Here is a 15526-nt window from a genome sequence, read left to right on the forward strand (position 1 = left end):
TATTAGTAAATGGCAACCAAGAGCCATTTCATTTCTAGAATCTCACGTAGACCTATTGGGATAACCTAAAGACCTGTTTGAATACCAAGAATAACACTAGACATTCAGGGACCCCATACATTCCTCTAAGATGTACTGCAACCTATCCTGAGCTTTTGAGATGGTGCCATGAGAAGATGCTGTTGTTATTGGATGGATGTCTATATGCAGAAGAGGAAACTGGACATTAACTCTACACAGAGGCAAAGTGATCTTAAATGACAGTGAAGGTACTGAGTAAGAGTTAGCTCCTATTTAGAAGCCTTCAGAAACCAGAAAACGAAAGAACACTACAGTAAACAGGAATGGAATGTGCTGAGAAAATGAGCTAATGACGGTATGTGATCTGTAAACCTGCTTATCTGTTTTAATTACTTTCCAAGCTGTGCCATGTCTTAAACGATATTCAAGCCTGTCCAATGTTTTCTCTACTTGACTCCAGTGATTAATATTCCAAAAATGGTTTAATTTAGGCAACCCTCCACAAAGATCTCTCAAACGAGCCAGCAAACCAGTGCTAACATTTGTGTGAAGATACATCAATGAAGATGCATTCAAAGAGACATACATGCTAATATCACGGGGACTTGCAAACTGAGTTTAAAGCTTTTCAAAATATTCAGAAAAATTCACATGGTTAGGTAGCTAAATCTCAGTCAGGTCCTACATGAATATAAGCTAACATTTTCACTGTAAATGCCTCCATTAAAAATTTAATTCTCACTTTTCCCAGACAATGTACTCTCTAGGTTAAATAAATGTCCTACCAAGGGTGAGAGCTTATACAAATTCAATCTACTGTTTATCTTCAGTTTATATAATTTTGCACATCATCCTTTTTAAATTAGAGAATGATGCAGTTGAACAAACATCACTGGTTTTATCAACTCTAGAGAGAAATTTACGTGGTTTCCTCTAGGAGTTTTCTTGTCACTTTGCTCAGCCTCATACTTACATGTCACTGGCAATGGAGGAGTTTCGGGACATAGACTTTGGTGAGAGGTCATAATCGCTGTCGGAGCGATACAGGAAGGACTCCCGACGCTGGCTGTGGACGAAATTTGCTTGGAGAATCAGCCCAGATCCCGGGCTGGTCATGGGATCCAAGGGACTCCGTCCTGAAGATGTGCCATTGTCCACATCGAAACTGTCAATAAGGGAGAAAAGGATGACACTGCTGTGAACTGCATGTTGATGTTTTAATAAAGTGAGATTTCATTTTAGGAAGTAACAGCAGGAAAACTAGCAGCTGATTCATTTTGTTAAAAAAATTATAATACCAGAATACACAAAAGAAAAATAACACACTGACTTCATACACTTGTCTTCCCAAGCTTTTGAGTATTTCTGCTAACTGACCAGATACAAGATACATAGATCTCTCCAAACTCAATTTCAGTTAAAAAGGAGCCATTCTGCAAAGACTGGTTCTCCTTAGAAGTCCTTTTATATAGTAATTCACTAAATATTTGGGTTCAATTCAACAAGTGCTCATGACATGTCTAATATGCTTGCTTCCCCAAAGCTGAGCTTCTGCGGAGTAGCTTCTCCACTCCTACCTACATCTATCAAATCACTAATTTCTGCTGTAGCCACTTCCCTCCATCCCCACTTCCAATATATTAAGTTCAAGATTCCATCAGCTCTCACTTATGTTTTTATAAGAGTTTTAAAACTAGTCTCTTGAATCCATTTTTCATCCTGTATGACTCTCCTTAAAATGTAAACCTGACTATTTAATTCATCAGCTAAAAATCTTTCAGTGGCTCACTGTTGTCCTCAGAATAAAGGTCACATTCCTTGGCTAAACTGGCAGAGTCATAGGCATCTGTCCTCAAGGACGGTGAACCCTTTCCCCAACCTTGACATGCCACACTCTTCCATTGAGCAGTTCACGTTCCCTTCATATTGAACCACCACCTCCTTCTCTCAGGCTCTAGTGACCTAACCTTCTTCTCCCCGGTTACTCGGCACCACAGTCTCCTGCCTAACCATTATTCATCCTTGATGACTTAGCCTCCACTTGAAATACTGACTTGATACCCCAGAGCTTCATGAGATGCCCTTTCTCTGCACCCCCAAGAGACTCGTTCCCACTCCCTACAGGTGGCGTTTATAAGGAGCTGGAAATAATGACCACGTGATCTCGATTCCTAGACTGTGAGCTGAGAATGAAGATTCTAAGTGTTCTAAGCACTCACATGGCACTTCAGAAAAGTGGTTTCAACTAGTGATCAAATGAACGAAAAAGGCACGATGCTCAGCAATACAGATTTTAGAGTTTGGGAAGAAAAGAACTACAGATGCCATTCTTGATATCACATACTTTATAACCAAGATAAACTTTCTACAGAGTTTTTTCTTTTTTTTTCCTACAGAGTTTTTCTAGTCAAACATCAACCAGTATTAAAATGAAGTCAACTCTTGTGTGTTCCTATAAGAAGAGGGCGTTAGCTCATGACAGCCCAGCAAGTATGTGATTTAAAAACTCGTTAAATGAGTAAATGAATGAATGAATTCAAGTTCAGTTGTTACCAATGTTTTCCCCATTAGAATCTTGATCTAAACTATCAACTAGGTAATTTTTAAATATTCTTTTGCCACTGGAGTGATCAGTAATAGTATTATGACCCAAAGACTAAGGGCCAAAGTGAGAGAATTATCCAGATGCTTGATGTTTCATGAATCACCTATGATTCTATGACCAAATGAGAACACTGACTCCAAAGCAATCCATCTGGTAGAAAACACACACACACACACAAAGGAAAAACTCAAAATCTAGCTTAGCCGGTCAAAAACATGTTTTTCAACTCAAAATTTTCTTAGAATTTTGTCACTTTACAGACGCATTTATTTGGTCCTTAAAGGACACTGAGGGATTATCTACTTGAACAGATTCATTTTATAGATGATGATACCAGCTCCTAGAAAGGTTAATTGACCAAAGTTACTGAGCTAACTGGATTATCTGAAGTTCTGAAGTTCTTCCAGCTATAACGCATAATCACATAAACCACAAATGTGTGTTAGCAATGAAAAGAAAGTAAAAGTCACTCAGTCGTGTCCAATTCTTCATGACTCCATGGTATATAGTCCATGGAATTCTCCAGGCCAGAATACTGGAGTGGGTAGCCTATCTGTTCTCCAGGAGATCTTCCCTATCCAGAAATCGAACTGGGGTCTCCTGCATTGCAGGCAGATTTTTCACCAGCTGAGCTACTAGGGAAGTCCTAGGTGACACCCAAAAAGGGTCATCTGTTCCATGTGGACAGACACTTCATGCATCTGGGATTTTAGCAATCCTGAGGAAGGCCAGAGGGAAAGGATTTCTAATTATTAAAGAGACTTATACAGGATCTCTGGTAAGTTCTTCTTGGACATGCTTAACTCAATAAGCATTTGTTAAATACCTACCATGAGCACTCTGAGTTACAAAAATAAAGGCAATGAGATTAATCCAGGCAGGGATATCTAAGAAATCTTCAGGGAAAAATGGTATTTAAAGAGGGATTTTGAAGGCATTCAGCATACAGTTGAAAGACATGAAAGACCTCTGCTTTGGGAGAGGATAAGAGGTGATTTCTGCTCTAAGGAGATAGTCATGGCAGCTCTTCAGCATGAGGAAGTTTTAATGTGAACACATAAAACAAATGTTTACGCTGATTTCCCTTCAATATCAAAATGTGCTTATTGTTCTAAAAAATAAAAGGTAAGTACCCTTTTCATGCCATGCAGAAACAAAAGTATAAGAGCTATAGGAGTATAGTTTGTGGTTTAGTTTTTCTCAGTTCACCTGAGGAAATACCAATATTACTCCCAAATCAGTAATTTGTAGTTTTATTATTATAATGTTTCCAATTAAATCAAGCGAGTCTTAATTAAAAAAAATTCTCCACTATCAGTTTTGGAACAAATACTGCTAAGTATCTTTAAAATTTTAACCTTTTTGGGCAGTTATATTATCTGTTAACACCAAACATTTATTAATAGGTCATAAAACACTTGATAGAGGAAGTCCATGGACTTTGATAGTTTTCTTTGCAGGTTGTAGTATAACAATTTGTCCACTAGAGGGAGATCATTTTCTTGAGGAAAATCTATTAGAACTAAAAGTCAAAACTATTTCTTCAAGATTCATGAAAACAACCTCTCAAATATTTTTCAAAAAAAAAAGCCCTCATAGGTTCATAGGAAGTGATTACCAAATATCAATAAAAACACATTAGCCTAAGAAATATTAATATTAGCTTTACAGATTAAAAATGACCTAAAAATGGTCACTTTTAGGTCACTGTTAGTAGGCATTCATTCTTACATTTAAAAAATGAGCTTTTTTGTAAATATTAGAACTGAGGATCTTCTCCTGGAAGAAATTAGGTTGAAAACACATCAAGGCAGTAATTCACTCAAAGGATAGCAAATTAACTGAGACTTTATTTAGGCTGAAAATATGGATGATTTCAAATAAGCTACTCATATTTGAAATGTCACTTTATAAACAATGTCACAGTATTATTAATAAAACAAGTAGGAGATGAGGGGTAACCCTAACCTTAGATGTTGGTACCAAAGAGGTCAGTTGTAAATTTGCCAAACACATTCTTTGGCAAACACTTTAATATAATGAATCCTCTTTTGACTCACGGCCAACATGACGGCATCCAAGGATAAAACTGGACTGCAAGGAGATCCAACCAGTCCATCCTAAAGGAAATCAGTCCTGAATATTCATTAGAAGGACTGATGCTGAAGCTGAAATTCCAATACTTTGGCCACCTGACATGAAGAACTGACTCATTTGAAAAGACCCTGATGCTGGGAAAGATTGAAAGCAGGAGGAGAAGGGGACAACAGAGGATGAGATGGTTGGATGGCATCACCAACGCGATGGATATGAGTTTGAGTAAACTCCGGGAGTTGGTGATGGACAAGGAGGCCTGGCGTGCTGCGGTCCATGGGGTCGCAAAGAGTAGGACACGACTGAGTGACTGAATTGAACTGAAGGATAAGATTAGCAGAACCTTGGGAAAGTAAGTATAGAGGTAGGGAGAGTGAGAATATCTGAGTAATGATGATGGTGAGACTAATAATCACAATGATGATAATAAAACATCTAGAACACTCTCTAGGAATTGTGCTGTGTGTTATATATATGGTATCTCATTAAATCTCCACAATAACCCTTTGAAGTAGGCACTATATTTTCCATTTGACCAATGAAGAATCTCTGTCACAAAGAACTGACTCATGTTAAGTGACACGTCCAAGGCCATACAGTTCGTATGTGGGTTTTAAACTCAAGCTATCTGATTTCAGGGCCTGGGAGAATGGCCCTGTTTATGTCTCTATTGCAAAGCCTCCTGTTATTTGTTACAAAAATAGAAAAAAAAAAATCTCCTAGCTTCCTAACCTCAACATAATTTCAAATGTTAACTCATTGAAAGTAACATTCTGGTCACTTTATGGATCAAGCATTCCAAGGCTAATTCTGGGGCCTGGTCTTTATATGACCCTCAGTTTTGGAATTTGCCAGATCCCTATTTTCCAGTTATGAACACAATGATAAGGTGCGAAAGAGTCTCTGTTACAACCCATGTGGTAGGTTTCTTTCCAGAGTCTGAGAGCTCCTTTTGAATAGGGAGGGCTGGTGAGTCTGCAGAAGGTGGAGGGGTGGTAAAGAGCAATGGCCCCGCCAGTCTGCCGCACTTAGAACTGCTGAAGGCTGTGTGCACCAGGCACTCCTCATGACCACTCACTCCACTCAGGTCCCTTGCTGTGAAACCTGTCAACACCAACAAAAAAAAAAAACCAAAGGGAAAACAAGCAAATTGACCAACCAACCAAACTGCTCCCCAGCTCTCTACATCGCTCTGAATCAGCACAATTACTGGACTACATGTCCTGATCCACCTTCCACTTGGCCTCCTTCACTATTCCCACACTTTGTGTTTCCTGACCTTGCAATCATCGGTCCACTTAGGGCTATTTCTCCCTGTTTTGCCTGATTTTAGACCCTGCTCCTCTGTTTTATGCATTTTGCATCTCTTCTTGCCCATAATGTGCAGTCTCCTGATCATGGTTCTGCTGTTTTTCATGGATGAACAGCTCATCTCATGTTGCCTGGCCATCAGGACCTTATACTCAACACTGATCCCCAGCATGGAGGTGGATGGAGGTAAGACACATGAGGAGTACAGTGGGGCCGCTTCCCTGGAGAGAACCCAGCAGCTGCTGAATGCTGGAGGGAACCCTGAAAGCCTCCACTCACACCAGGAACATCTCACAGCTGCTTCTGTCACTTTGTATTAACAACATGGGTGCACTGATAACAGAGATCTTCCCATTTGGAGGTGGGAGATACCAAAAACATTCCAGGACATTCACTTGGGAATTAGAAAGCAAAGCAAAGCCAAGCCAAGTTCAGTCACTCATTCATGTCCGACTCTTTGCGACCCCATGGACTGCTGCACGCCAGGCCTCCCTGTCCATCACCAACTCCCGGAGTCCACCCAAACCCATGTCCATCGAGTCAGTGATGCCATCCAACTATCTCATCCTCTGTTGTCCCCTTCTCCTCCTGCCCTCAATCCTTCCCGGCATCAGGGTCTTTTCAAACAAGTCAGCTCTTCGCATGAGGTGGCCAAAGTATTGGAGTTTCAGCTTCAACATCAGTCCTTCCAATGAACACCCAGGACTGATCTCCTTAAGGATGGACTGGTTGGATCTCCTTGCAGTCCAAGGGACTCTCAAGACTCTTCTCCAACACCACAGTTCAAAAGCATCAATTCTTCGGTGCTCAGCCTTCTTTATAGTCCAACTCTCACATCCATACATGACCACTGGAAAAACCATAGCCTTGACAAGACAGACCTTTGTTGACAAAGTAATGTCTGCTTTTTAATATGCTGTCTAGGTTAGAAAACATTGTCTAAATTTCAAATCATGGTTCTACCACTTTTCTAGTTGTATGCTCTTAGGCAGTTACTGTACTAAGCCTCCATTTCCTGATAAGGACAATTACAGTATCTAGTTTTAGGGCCTTATGTAATGTTTAGAAAGCATTTAGCACACTGCCTGGCAGCTAGCACCTTCCCAATACATAGGATCTATTGTTATTTTAACTGTCATTACTCTTTTGCTTTGAGGGGGACTTTCCATCTAGATTGTTCCTGAGCAGGCTGCCTTGGGAAGAACCTACTGCGGAGGGTGGGGTGGGAGAGAGCGGGGACTGAGGGCTGGAATCGGCCTTGGCAATCAATGCGGTGACAGGTGCTGGAGCCAGACTGCTCTCACAACTTGAGCTGCTTTTACAACTTAGCTGTGTGCTTCCACCCTACTCCGTAATTCCAGTGTAATAACATCCGGGGAGAGGGTGGAGACTGTTGATTTTTCTCTAGATATGCCTCACTGAAGAAAAAGAACAATTTCCTGCTAGGAACGTGGAAGGCGTGGAAATCCCAACATCCTGGGTGGGGCTCCAGGCAAAAAGAATAAGCACGAACAGTCCTTCAGATACCAGGCCACTGGGTGTAGCTTGGTACCTATACCCGCTGCACAATCACACTGCTGTTTATTTTCCTACACCTGACCCACGCATTGGCTCAACGATGGAATCCATTTTGGTGCTTTACCACTCAGGATGAGGGGGCTGATTTGCCCCCAAGCTTAATGAAATGTAAGCAGAGTTGGATAATTATTTAAACATATTTTTTTTCTCTCTATAATAAGTGTTTTACCCACTGTTATCAATACTACAAGGCTATGAAACCTGTTTCTAATCAACACCAGTGATATTTTCCATTCAGCAATTTCTTGCAGATCGAATACCACCTCTGAAGTAAAGAAAATACTGCTTCTTCCAATTCCCTACCTTAATATTTACTTTGCTAGGGTTATCTATAGAGATGAGAATGTAGAAAACTGCATTTTACAGAGAGGTGCATGAATGGCGATCTTCCTCAAATCAATCCCAAAACTCCATTTCAAATGTGCATAGGACATCAGGAGAGCACATAGTATTCAGGACATTAGCAAATTAGAAAGTAAGTGACACTGTGCATGTTACCTTGCATAATATGTATATTTGCATGAAGGATGTGTAATTTTACCCTTTGTTTTCACAGATCATTTTTTATAAACAAAAGCCTGACACAAAGGGGAAAGTTGTATGCTTCTTTATGGATAAAAATATCAAATGATCTCAGGGAACACAGTATTTGTTTCTGACATGCCCATGACACTCCTGAGTCACAGAGGCCAATAAAGAGAGTCAAGTTGAAAATGATGGCATGAGTTTAATGTTTGGGTTGGAGGCCAAAAGGGACAAGCTGGACTTGCTTTGTCAGTTTTTGCCAAACGGGATGGCAAAACATCAATTTCTCTAAAAGATTCAATCTAAAATTTAAAAAGCTCAAACTCAGAATTATTTTACTTAAGGTTTATAGATGATTTATTTATTTATTTTTAATTATTGAAATGTAGTTGATTTATGATGCTGTGTTAATTTCTGCCTGTACACCAAAGTGACGCAGTTATACACATAAACATATACATTTAAAAAATATTCTTTTTCATTATAGTTTATCATGGAATACCAAATATAGTATTCTGTGCTATACAGTAAGAGTTGTTGTTTATCCATTCTATATATAAAAGTTTACATTTGTTAACCCCAACCTCCCACTCCATCCCTCCCTCAAACCACCCCCTCTCCACAGCAACCACCAGTCTACTCTCTGTGTCCATGACTCTGTTTCATAGATGTGTGCATGCATGCCAAGTCGCTTCAGTCGTGTCCAACCCTTTGTGACCCCATGGACTGTAGCCCGCGAGGCTCCTCTGTCCTGGGGTTTTCCAGGCAGGAATACTAGAGTGGGGTGCCATGCCCTCCTTCACGGGATCTTCCCGACCCAGAGATCAAACCTGCACCTCACGTCTCCTGCATTGGCAGGCAGGTTCTTTATTACTAGCACCACCTGGGAAGCCCCTGTTTCATAGATAGGTTCATTTAAATTTGTGTCATATTTTAGAATCCACATATAAGTGATATCATATGGTATCTGTCTTTCTCTTTGTGACTTCTTTCACTTAGTAGGATAATCTCAGCCTCTTGTATCCCTGGTTATACCTTGAATACATATGAGCACTCCCTTCCCAGAGCCTTGGCATTAGCCAGAATATTCTTGACCCAGGTATCAGCCCAATGCCACCTTCATGATGAGATAGTCCCAGACTACTTTATTGAAAATTGCCACTCTAATCTAGCCTTTCCTAGCCTCCTAGTGAGAGAAACTCTTGTATATTGTTGAAGGAAATGTTTGTTGGTATGGTCACTATGGAAAGCAGTATGGAGGTTCCTTAAGGAATTAAGAATAGAACTACCATATGAATCAGCAATTCCAATTCTGGGTATATAATACCCAAAGGAAATAAAACCACTATCTTGAAGAGGTATGTTCACTGCAGCAGTATTTACAATAGTCAAGATAATGGAAACAGCCTAAGAGTCCAGAGACTAATGAATAAAGAAAAACACACCCATGTATGCAATGAATAGTATTCTGCTATAAAAAAGAGAAACAAATTCTGCTGCTTGTAATAACATGGATGAACCTTGAGGGCAATCACACTAAGTTAATAAGTCAGAAAGAAAAAGACAAATACTGTATGATCTGATTTATATGCATAATCTAAAAGAAACCTACAGACAACAGAGAATAGATTAGTAGTTGTTGGGGGCTGGGAGAAGGGGGTAAGAGAAATGGGTAATGGTGGTTAAAGGGTAGAAACTTCCAATAGTAAGATGAATAAGTTCAGGGATATTATGTACAATGCTGTGACCATAGTTAATACAGTATAGAATTTGAAAATTGCTAAGAGAGTATATTTTTAAAGTTCTCACCACACACACAGATAGCTGTCACTATCTGAGGTGATAGATGTGTTAAAACCTTATTGTGGTAATCATTTTGCAATATATACAACACAAAATCACTACTTGCACATCTTAAACTTACATAATGTCATATGTTAATGATATCTCAATAAAGCTGCAAAAAACTAAAGGGGCCATAAAAAAAAAAATAGGATTTGCCACCATTTAACAGAATCTGTCTTGAACATCTTCCTGTCATCCTCCAGTCAGCCATGGAATCAGGGGTAGGAACTTGGTTTCGTGGCCCTTTGAGAGTCTGTTTTGAGAAAAGTAGTGCCCCCCCAAGTTCTTACTTCTGCAAATTTTACAAAATCTGTAACTATGTGCAGTGGTTATTAAGCCTCTCTTCTAGAATTTAGAATAGGGCCAAGCCAGTGAAGGGCTCTGAGCTTGACCTTCATTAGTTTCCCTGTGCATCTGAGGCCATAATAGAATGGGAAAAGACAGGGAAACAATGGAATGACTGAAAATGGGAATGTGGCATCATATTTTTTTCCTAAAAGGTATATTATTATTAAAGCTAGTTTTTTTTCCTAATTCTTTTTTTTTCTTTATTTTTTTGATAGCCAAAGAGTTTCCAAAGTGTACCCATACTTTTCATAACTTTGCTTGCTATATGCTTATGCTCCTTCTTCCAGATGAGTGATCCCACCAGGTAGGATGCTAGAATCATTTTGAAGGTCTGAGAAGGATCTATTTTAAACCATATGTCTCTTACAGAGATCATGATTTTCTCTTTGAGAAGTGGGCTTTAAATTGTGGTTCTCAATCTCATTTCTGGCTATTCATATATTTAGACTTATTAAGAATTAATTTTCAAATGGCTTAATTGGATGAACAATAATGATCAAATATTAATAAGTCCTCTGTGAAAGTATCATTAAATATCATATACTAAGTAGATTAAATGTCTAGATAAGTCTATAATAACTGAAAACAAAAACTGTAATAGTTCTACCAAAATTGCCTTTAAAATATAATGCAAATCTGATCCTTTGACACTATTGAATACGAAAATTTATACACCATGTTTTTCTCTAAGTCTGGACTCTCCTTCAAACAGGTCAGGAAACAATTAACCAAGCCATACTATTAAATCTATTTTGGAGAAGTGATATCACTCAGTTTCCAACCTCAATGACCCAAACAGATGGGTTTTTCCACTTTAATGAAAGTGGAAGAGAACAGGGAAGGGCTTCAGAGAGCTGTGTGGCCTGAATTAGATACCACTTCTTCAATTTTACCATGGTGGAGCAATTTTAAGAATGTTCTGATGGTTATACATGATCAGTGATTTCACAATTCTTTAAAATATATCACCGAGAATAAAAACACAGATGTAAATGTCCACACCAAACAGCCTATGTTTCACTGTGCTGTGAACCTACTGATATTTGCTTTCCTTTGTGATTTCTTATATGAGGTGAATTATACGAGCTTGCAAATGATCCTTCAAATATTTTAAGACATTGGGATGGACTGCCAAACAGCTGTGGGACTGATCCACTCCAAAAATGATTTTTGAAGAGTAAAGATATATATATATTTTTATATTTCCTTGAAACGGTTTTATATGTAATCCTGACTAAAGACAACACAATGTTGGAAAAATATAGAATTCAATAATCAAAGCCGTGAATACAGCAAATTATGCTCGCCATCTGCCAAATTCCATTCTCTGCTTGTTCCTAAGCAGACAAGAAGTCCTCATTTCTAGGCTTCTTACATAATTAGATTTGGTCATGTAAGGGATAGATATGACCAGAAATCTCACATGCCACTTCCAGGACTGGCTCAGAATTCCTCCTGAGTGCCTGGCTATGGGTTGTTCTTTCTGCTTCTCATAGTTGGATGCTGAAGGTTCTGCAGCAACAAAGGATGGTAGAAACACAAATGAAAGGATCATGATCCCCAAATGACAGCAAGGAAGAGAGTTGCCCTGTTTTCCTACACACCACCCTAGATAGTTACTTGGTGAAAATGAACTGACTTTAAAAAAAAAAAAGGCACCCCATTGAGGCACAAGTAAAACTCTGCCTCTTTAAATTCTACTGTCTTCATACTTGGTTGAACATTTTCTCTTTAATGTTCCTTGGTTGTGCTTATTTTCATGAAGACATTTCTTATCATCTAGGGCTGAAGAAGTGTTAGAGAATATGTTCATAGCCATTACACACAGTGGTTGTTGTTCTATAAAGGGGGAAGGTCTGGTTCTGTTTTGCATTGATGACAATCAGGAAAGCTAGAGAGAAACAGTTGAACATGAGTCTGTCTGTGGATCAGAGACAAGGAGTTGCCTTCTGCAGGGATTTGGATTCATGCTCCACTGGAGTGAATGAGGTCTTAGGAACATAGCAGCAAACTAGGCTTGTTTTGCTTTGAACGGGACTCCACACCAAATTAACATTCTGAATGTATACATTTCTAGGAGTATATGGACCAGAGTCTTAAAAAAAAGTTCTAGAAATCTTTCATAACTTATCCAAATGTTGACTAGAACCACTCATCACTGTTTTCTAGTTCATTTGCAATGGAATCAGAGGCGAGTTGGTTTTTTGTACTGGGAATGATATAGGTTGATGCAGATGCCTAGGGCCATCCTTCCTGTTCTAAACTCATAGGCTAAATGTCCTTCTAGAGCCAGACAATCTTCTCTAGGAGGAGGAGAGAAAGTTACCTGGGACATTCTCTGGGCTGTATGGCTTCTAACAAAACGGAATGTTGTCTAGTTTGGGCTTCCCTTCATTGAATATCAAGGTATTTTTGCTGTGAAAAATATTTCATTGTCACCCTAGAGATCAAACTCAAATTATCAAACCTGGTCAAAATTAAATTTTAAAGATTAGCAAAGTATATGAATGTGTTTAGATTTTTTTTTCCTTCCAACATAAGCTTAAATATCTATTCCCTAATGTATAAAAAATTATAGAATTTATTTTATAAGATATCTGTTCTGTAAAGGCAAACACCTTTTAAATTAGATTATCTACCAGTGGTACTGATTTTGTATGGGACAGGCTGGAGATTCCCTGATGACTCACAAGTAAAGAATCTGCCTGCAATGCAGGAGACCTAGGTTCAATCCCTAGGTCAGGAAGATCCCCTGGAGAAGGGAATGGCTACCTACTCCAACATTCTTTCCTGGAAAATTTCATGGACAGGGGAGCCTGGTGGGCTATATAGTCCATGGAGTCACAAAGGGTTGGACACGACTGAGTGTCTAACACTTTCACTTTCAGGCTGGAGATTAAGGTTTATTTACATATTTACACTGTGGTGATACAATGTAGTACTAAAATTTTACATGCCAGGAATAAAAACAAGTATAGTTCCTATTAGGAAATAATGTATCTGAGGATTCTGGCATGACCATGTATAGCCAGTTAGAGAAATTTTTGCTAGATTGAAAGGCTGTGCCATTACGAATGGCCTTGTTTACACTGTACTTAGAGCTTCATGTACCATTTTGGACTCCTCATTAAAAAAAATGTCATTTTTTAAAAGGAGTATAAATGGGAAATAATCCAAAGTGGGAGACAAGATTATACAAAATAAATTCTACAAAAATGAAAAAAGACAACACACAAACTTGAATAGAATGCATCCAGAAAAGAGGCCAGTTGGCACAACTGGATGATTATATATAAATATTTGAGACCTATCATTGCATGAAAATGAAAGGAATTTTTATAGCTAAAGAAGTAAAATCCGACTTTTTTTTTAAAAAAATTAAAAACATAGCAAAGGACCGCAAAAAAACAAAGCAAAGGAGGTCAGCAGTGACAACCATGCATTTTTCTCAACTATGGACTTGGCACGTCAATAGGATTTATGAACAGTATCAGCAGGAATTTGGTTGTCCTGAAGGGAAAAAAGTCTTATTTTAATTTAGGAGTAGAAATTCAGTGCAACCACTATAGTACTTGAGTCTTCTCAATGCACTCCATTTCTTCCCAGTGAAGTGAAAAGAAGTAAAAGTGTTAGTCGCTCAGTTGTGTCCAACTCTTTGGGACCAAACTGACTGTAGCCTGCCAGGCTTCTCTGTCCATGGAATTCTCCAGGCAAGAATACTTCCCTTCTCCAGGGGATCTTCCCCACCCAGGGACGGAACCTATGTCTCCTGCATTGTAGGCAGATTCTTTACAATCTGAGCCACCAGGGAAGCCCCCAGTGGTGCCTGGCAATACTAGATGCTTGATAAAGATTTGCAGAAACAATAGATTGTTTCTGTACCTACTTCATCACCTTTAGGATGTGGTGATATCTTAAGTACAGTGTAAACAAGGCCATTTGTAATAGCACAGCCTCTCAATCTAGCAAAAATTTCTCTAACTGGCTATACATGGTCATGCCAGAATCCTCAGATACATTGTTTCCTAATAGGAACTATACTTGTTTTTATTCCTGGCATGTAAAATTTTAGTACTACATTATATCACCATAGTGTAAATATGTAAACCTTAATCTCCAGCCCGAAAGTGAAAGTGTTAGACACTCAGTCGTGTCCAACCCTTTGTGACTCCATGGACTATATAGCCCACCAGGCTCCCCTGTCCATGAAATTTTCCAGGAAAGAATATTGGAGTAGGTAGCCATTCCCTTCTCCAGGGGATCTTCCTGACCTAGGGATTGAACCTAGGTCTCCTGCATTGTAGGCAGATTCTTTACTTGTGAGTCATCAGGGAATCTCCAGCCTGTCCCATACAAAATCAGTACCACTGGTAGATAATCTAATTTAAAAGGTGTTTGCCTTTACAGAACAGATATCTTATAAAATAAATTCTATAATTTTTTATACATTAAGCTATAAAAAAAATAGATGTCAGATGTTTAAACTTATGTTGGCAGGAAAAAAAATCCAAAAATATTCATATACTTTGCTGATCTTTAAATTTTAATTTTGACCAGATTTAAAAAAAAAAAAAGGCCAAGAGATTCAGATACTTCTTGAAATCAAAATCATAGTTTTTGAAAGCATTCATTCAGTTGTGTTTTTTTCCCCCCTAACTTTAAAACTTAAAAAAAAAAATCTTATATGTGATTTTACCCTTTTTTTCTTTTCCTATAAAGTTTAGACCTAGAAATTAAATTTGACAAGAGGAAGAAATCCAAACCACATGTATGCTTATTCTGTTCTTGACTTCCTTGTACACAGCTGTCCTTTAAACTTGCAATGTAATTATGAGTTTGAATACTATGTTTGCCACTAATCCCACTAACGCACTTGGCCCTTCAGGCCACATGGAAATAATCTCTCTGGATGCCATGGGTGCTTCAGCCGTTTGCCGTGTCCCTAAGCTCCATCTGTGCCCCTGGATGAGCTGGACTATGGTGACCCTTCCCAGGGAAACAGAAGAATTTCTCCCAAAGGCCCCGCCTTCCTGTGCCTCTCCCTCCTAGCCCCACACTGTTTCTAAAGCCCTTCCACTGTCATGGTTCAGTGAGATTCACAGGGTGACCCTGGGCAATGCCAGCGGTGGGGAGGAGGCTTATCCTCATTTACAAAAAGAAACCAAGACTCAGGAAGGAGGACTACGGTTTATCCAGAGT

General features: G+C 39.0%; 1 protein-coding gene across 6 annotated transcripts in view; it reads right to left on the reverse strand.

Moving 5' to 3' along the window:
* PDE4D (phosphodiesterase 4D) overlaps window positions 1–15526 on the reverse strand; it is a 948758-nt gene that overhangs the window by 237081 nt on the left and 696151 nt on the right. For all 6 annotated transcript variants that reach the window (XM_070476717.1, XM_070476718.1, XM_070476722.1 and 3 more), the window contains one exon: window positions 995–1186. In XM_070476717.1, coding sequence (XP_070332818.1) covers window positions 995–1186 — 192 coding nt within the window. The remainder of the gene's footprint in view (window positions 1–994; window positions 1187–15526) is intronic.

The sequence above is a fragment of the Odocoileus virginianus genome, chromosome 14, assembly GCF_023699985.2.
Source record: "Odocoileus virginianus isolate 20LAN1187 ecotype Illinois chromosome 14, Ovbor_1.2, whole genome shotgun sequence".
Lineage (NCBI taxonomy): Eukaryota > Metazoa > Chordata > Mammalia > Artiodactyla > Cervidae > Odocoileus > Odocoileus virginianus.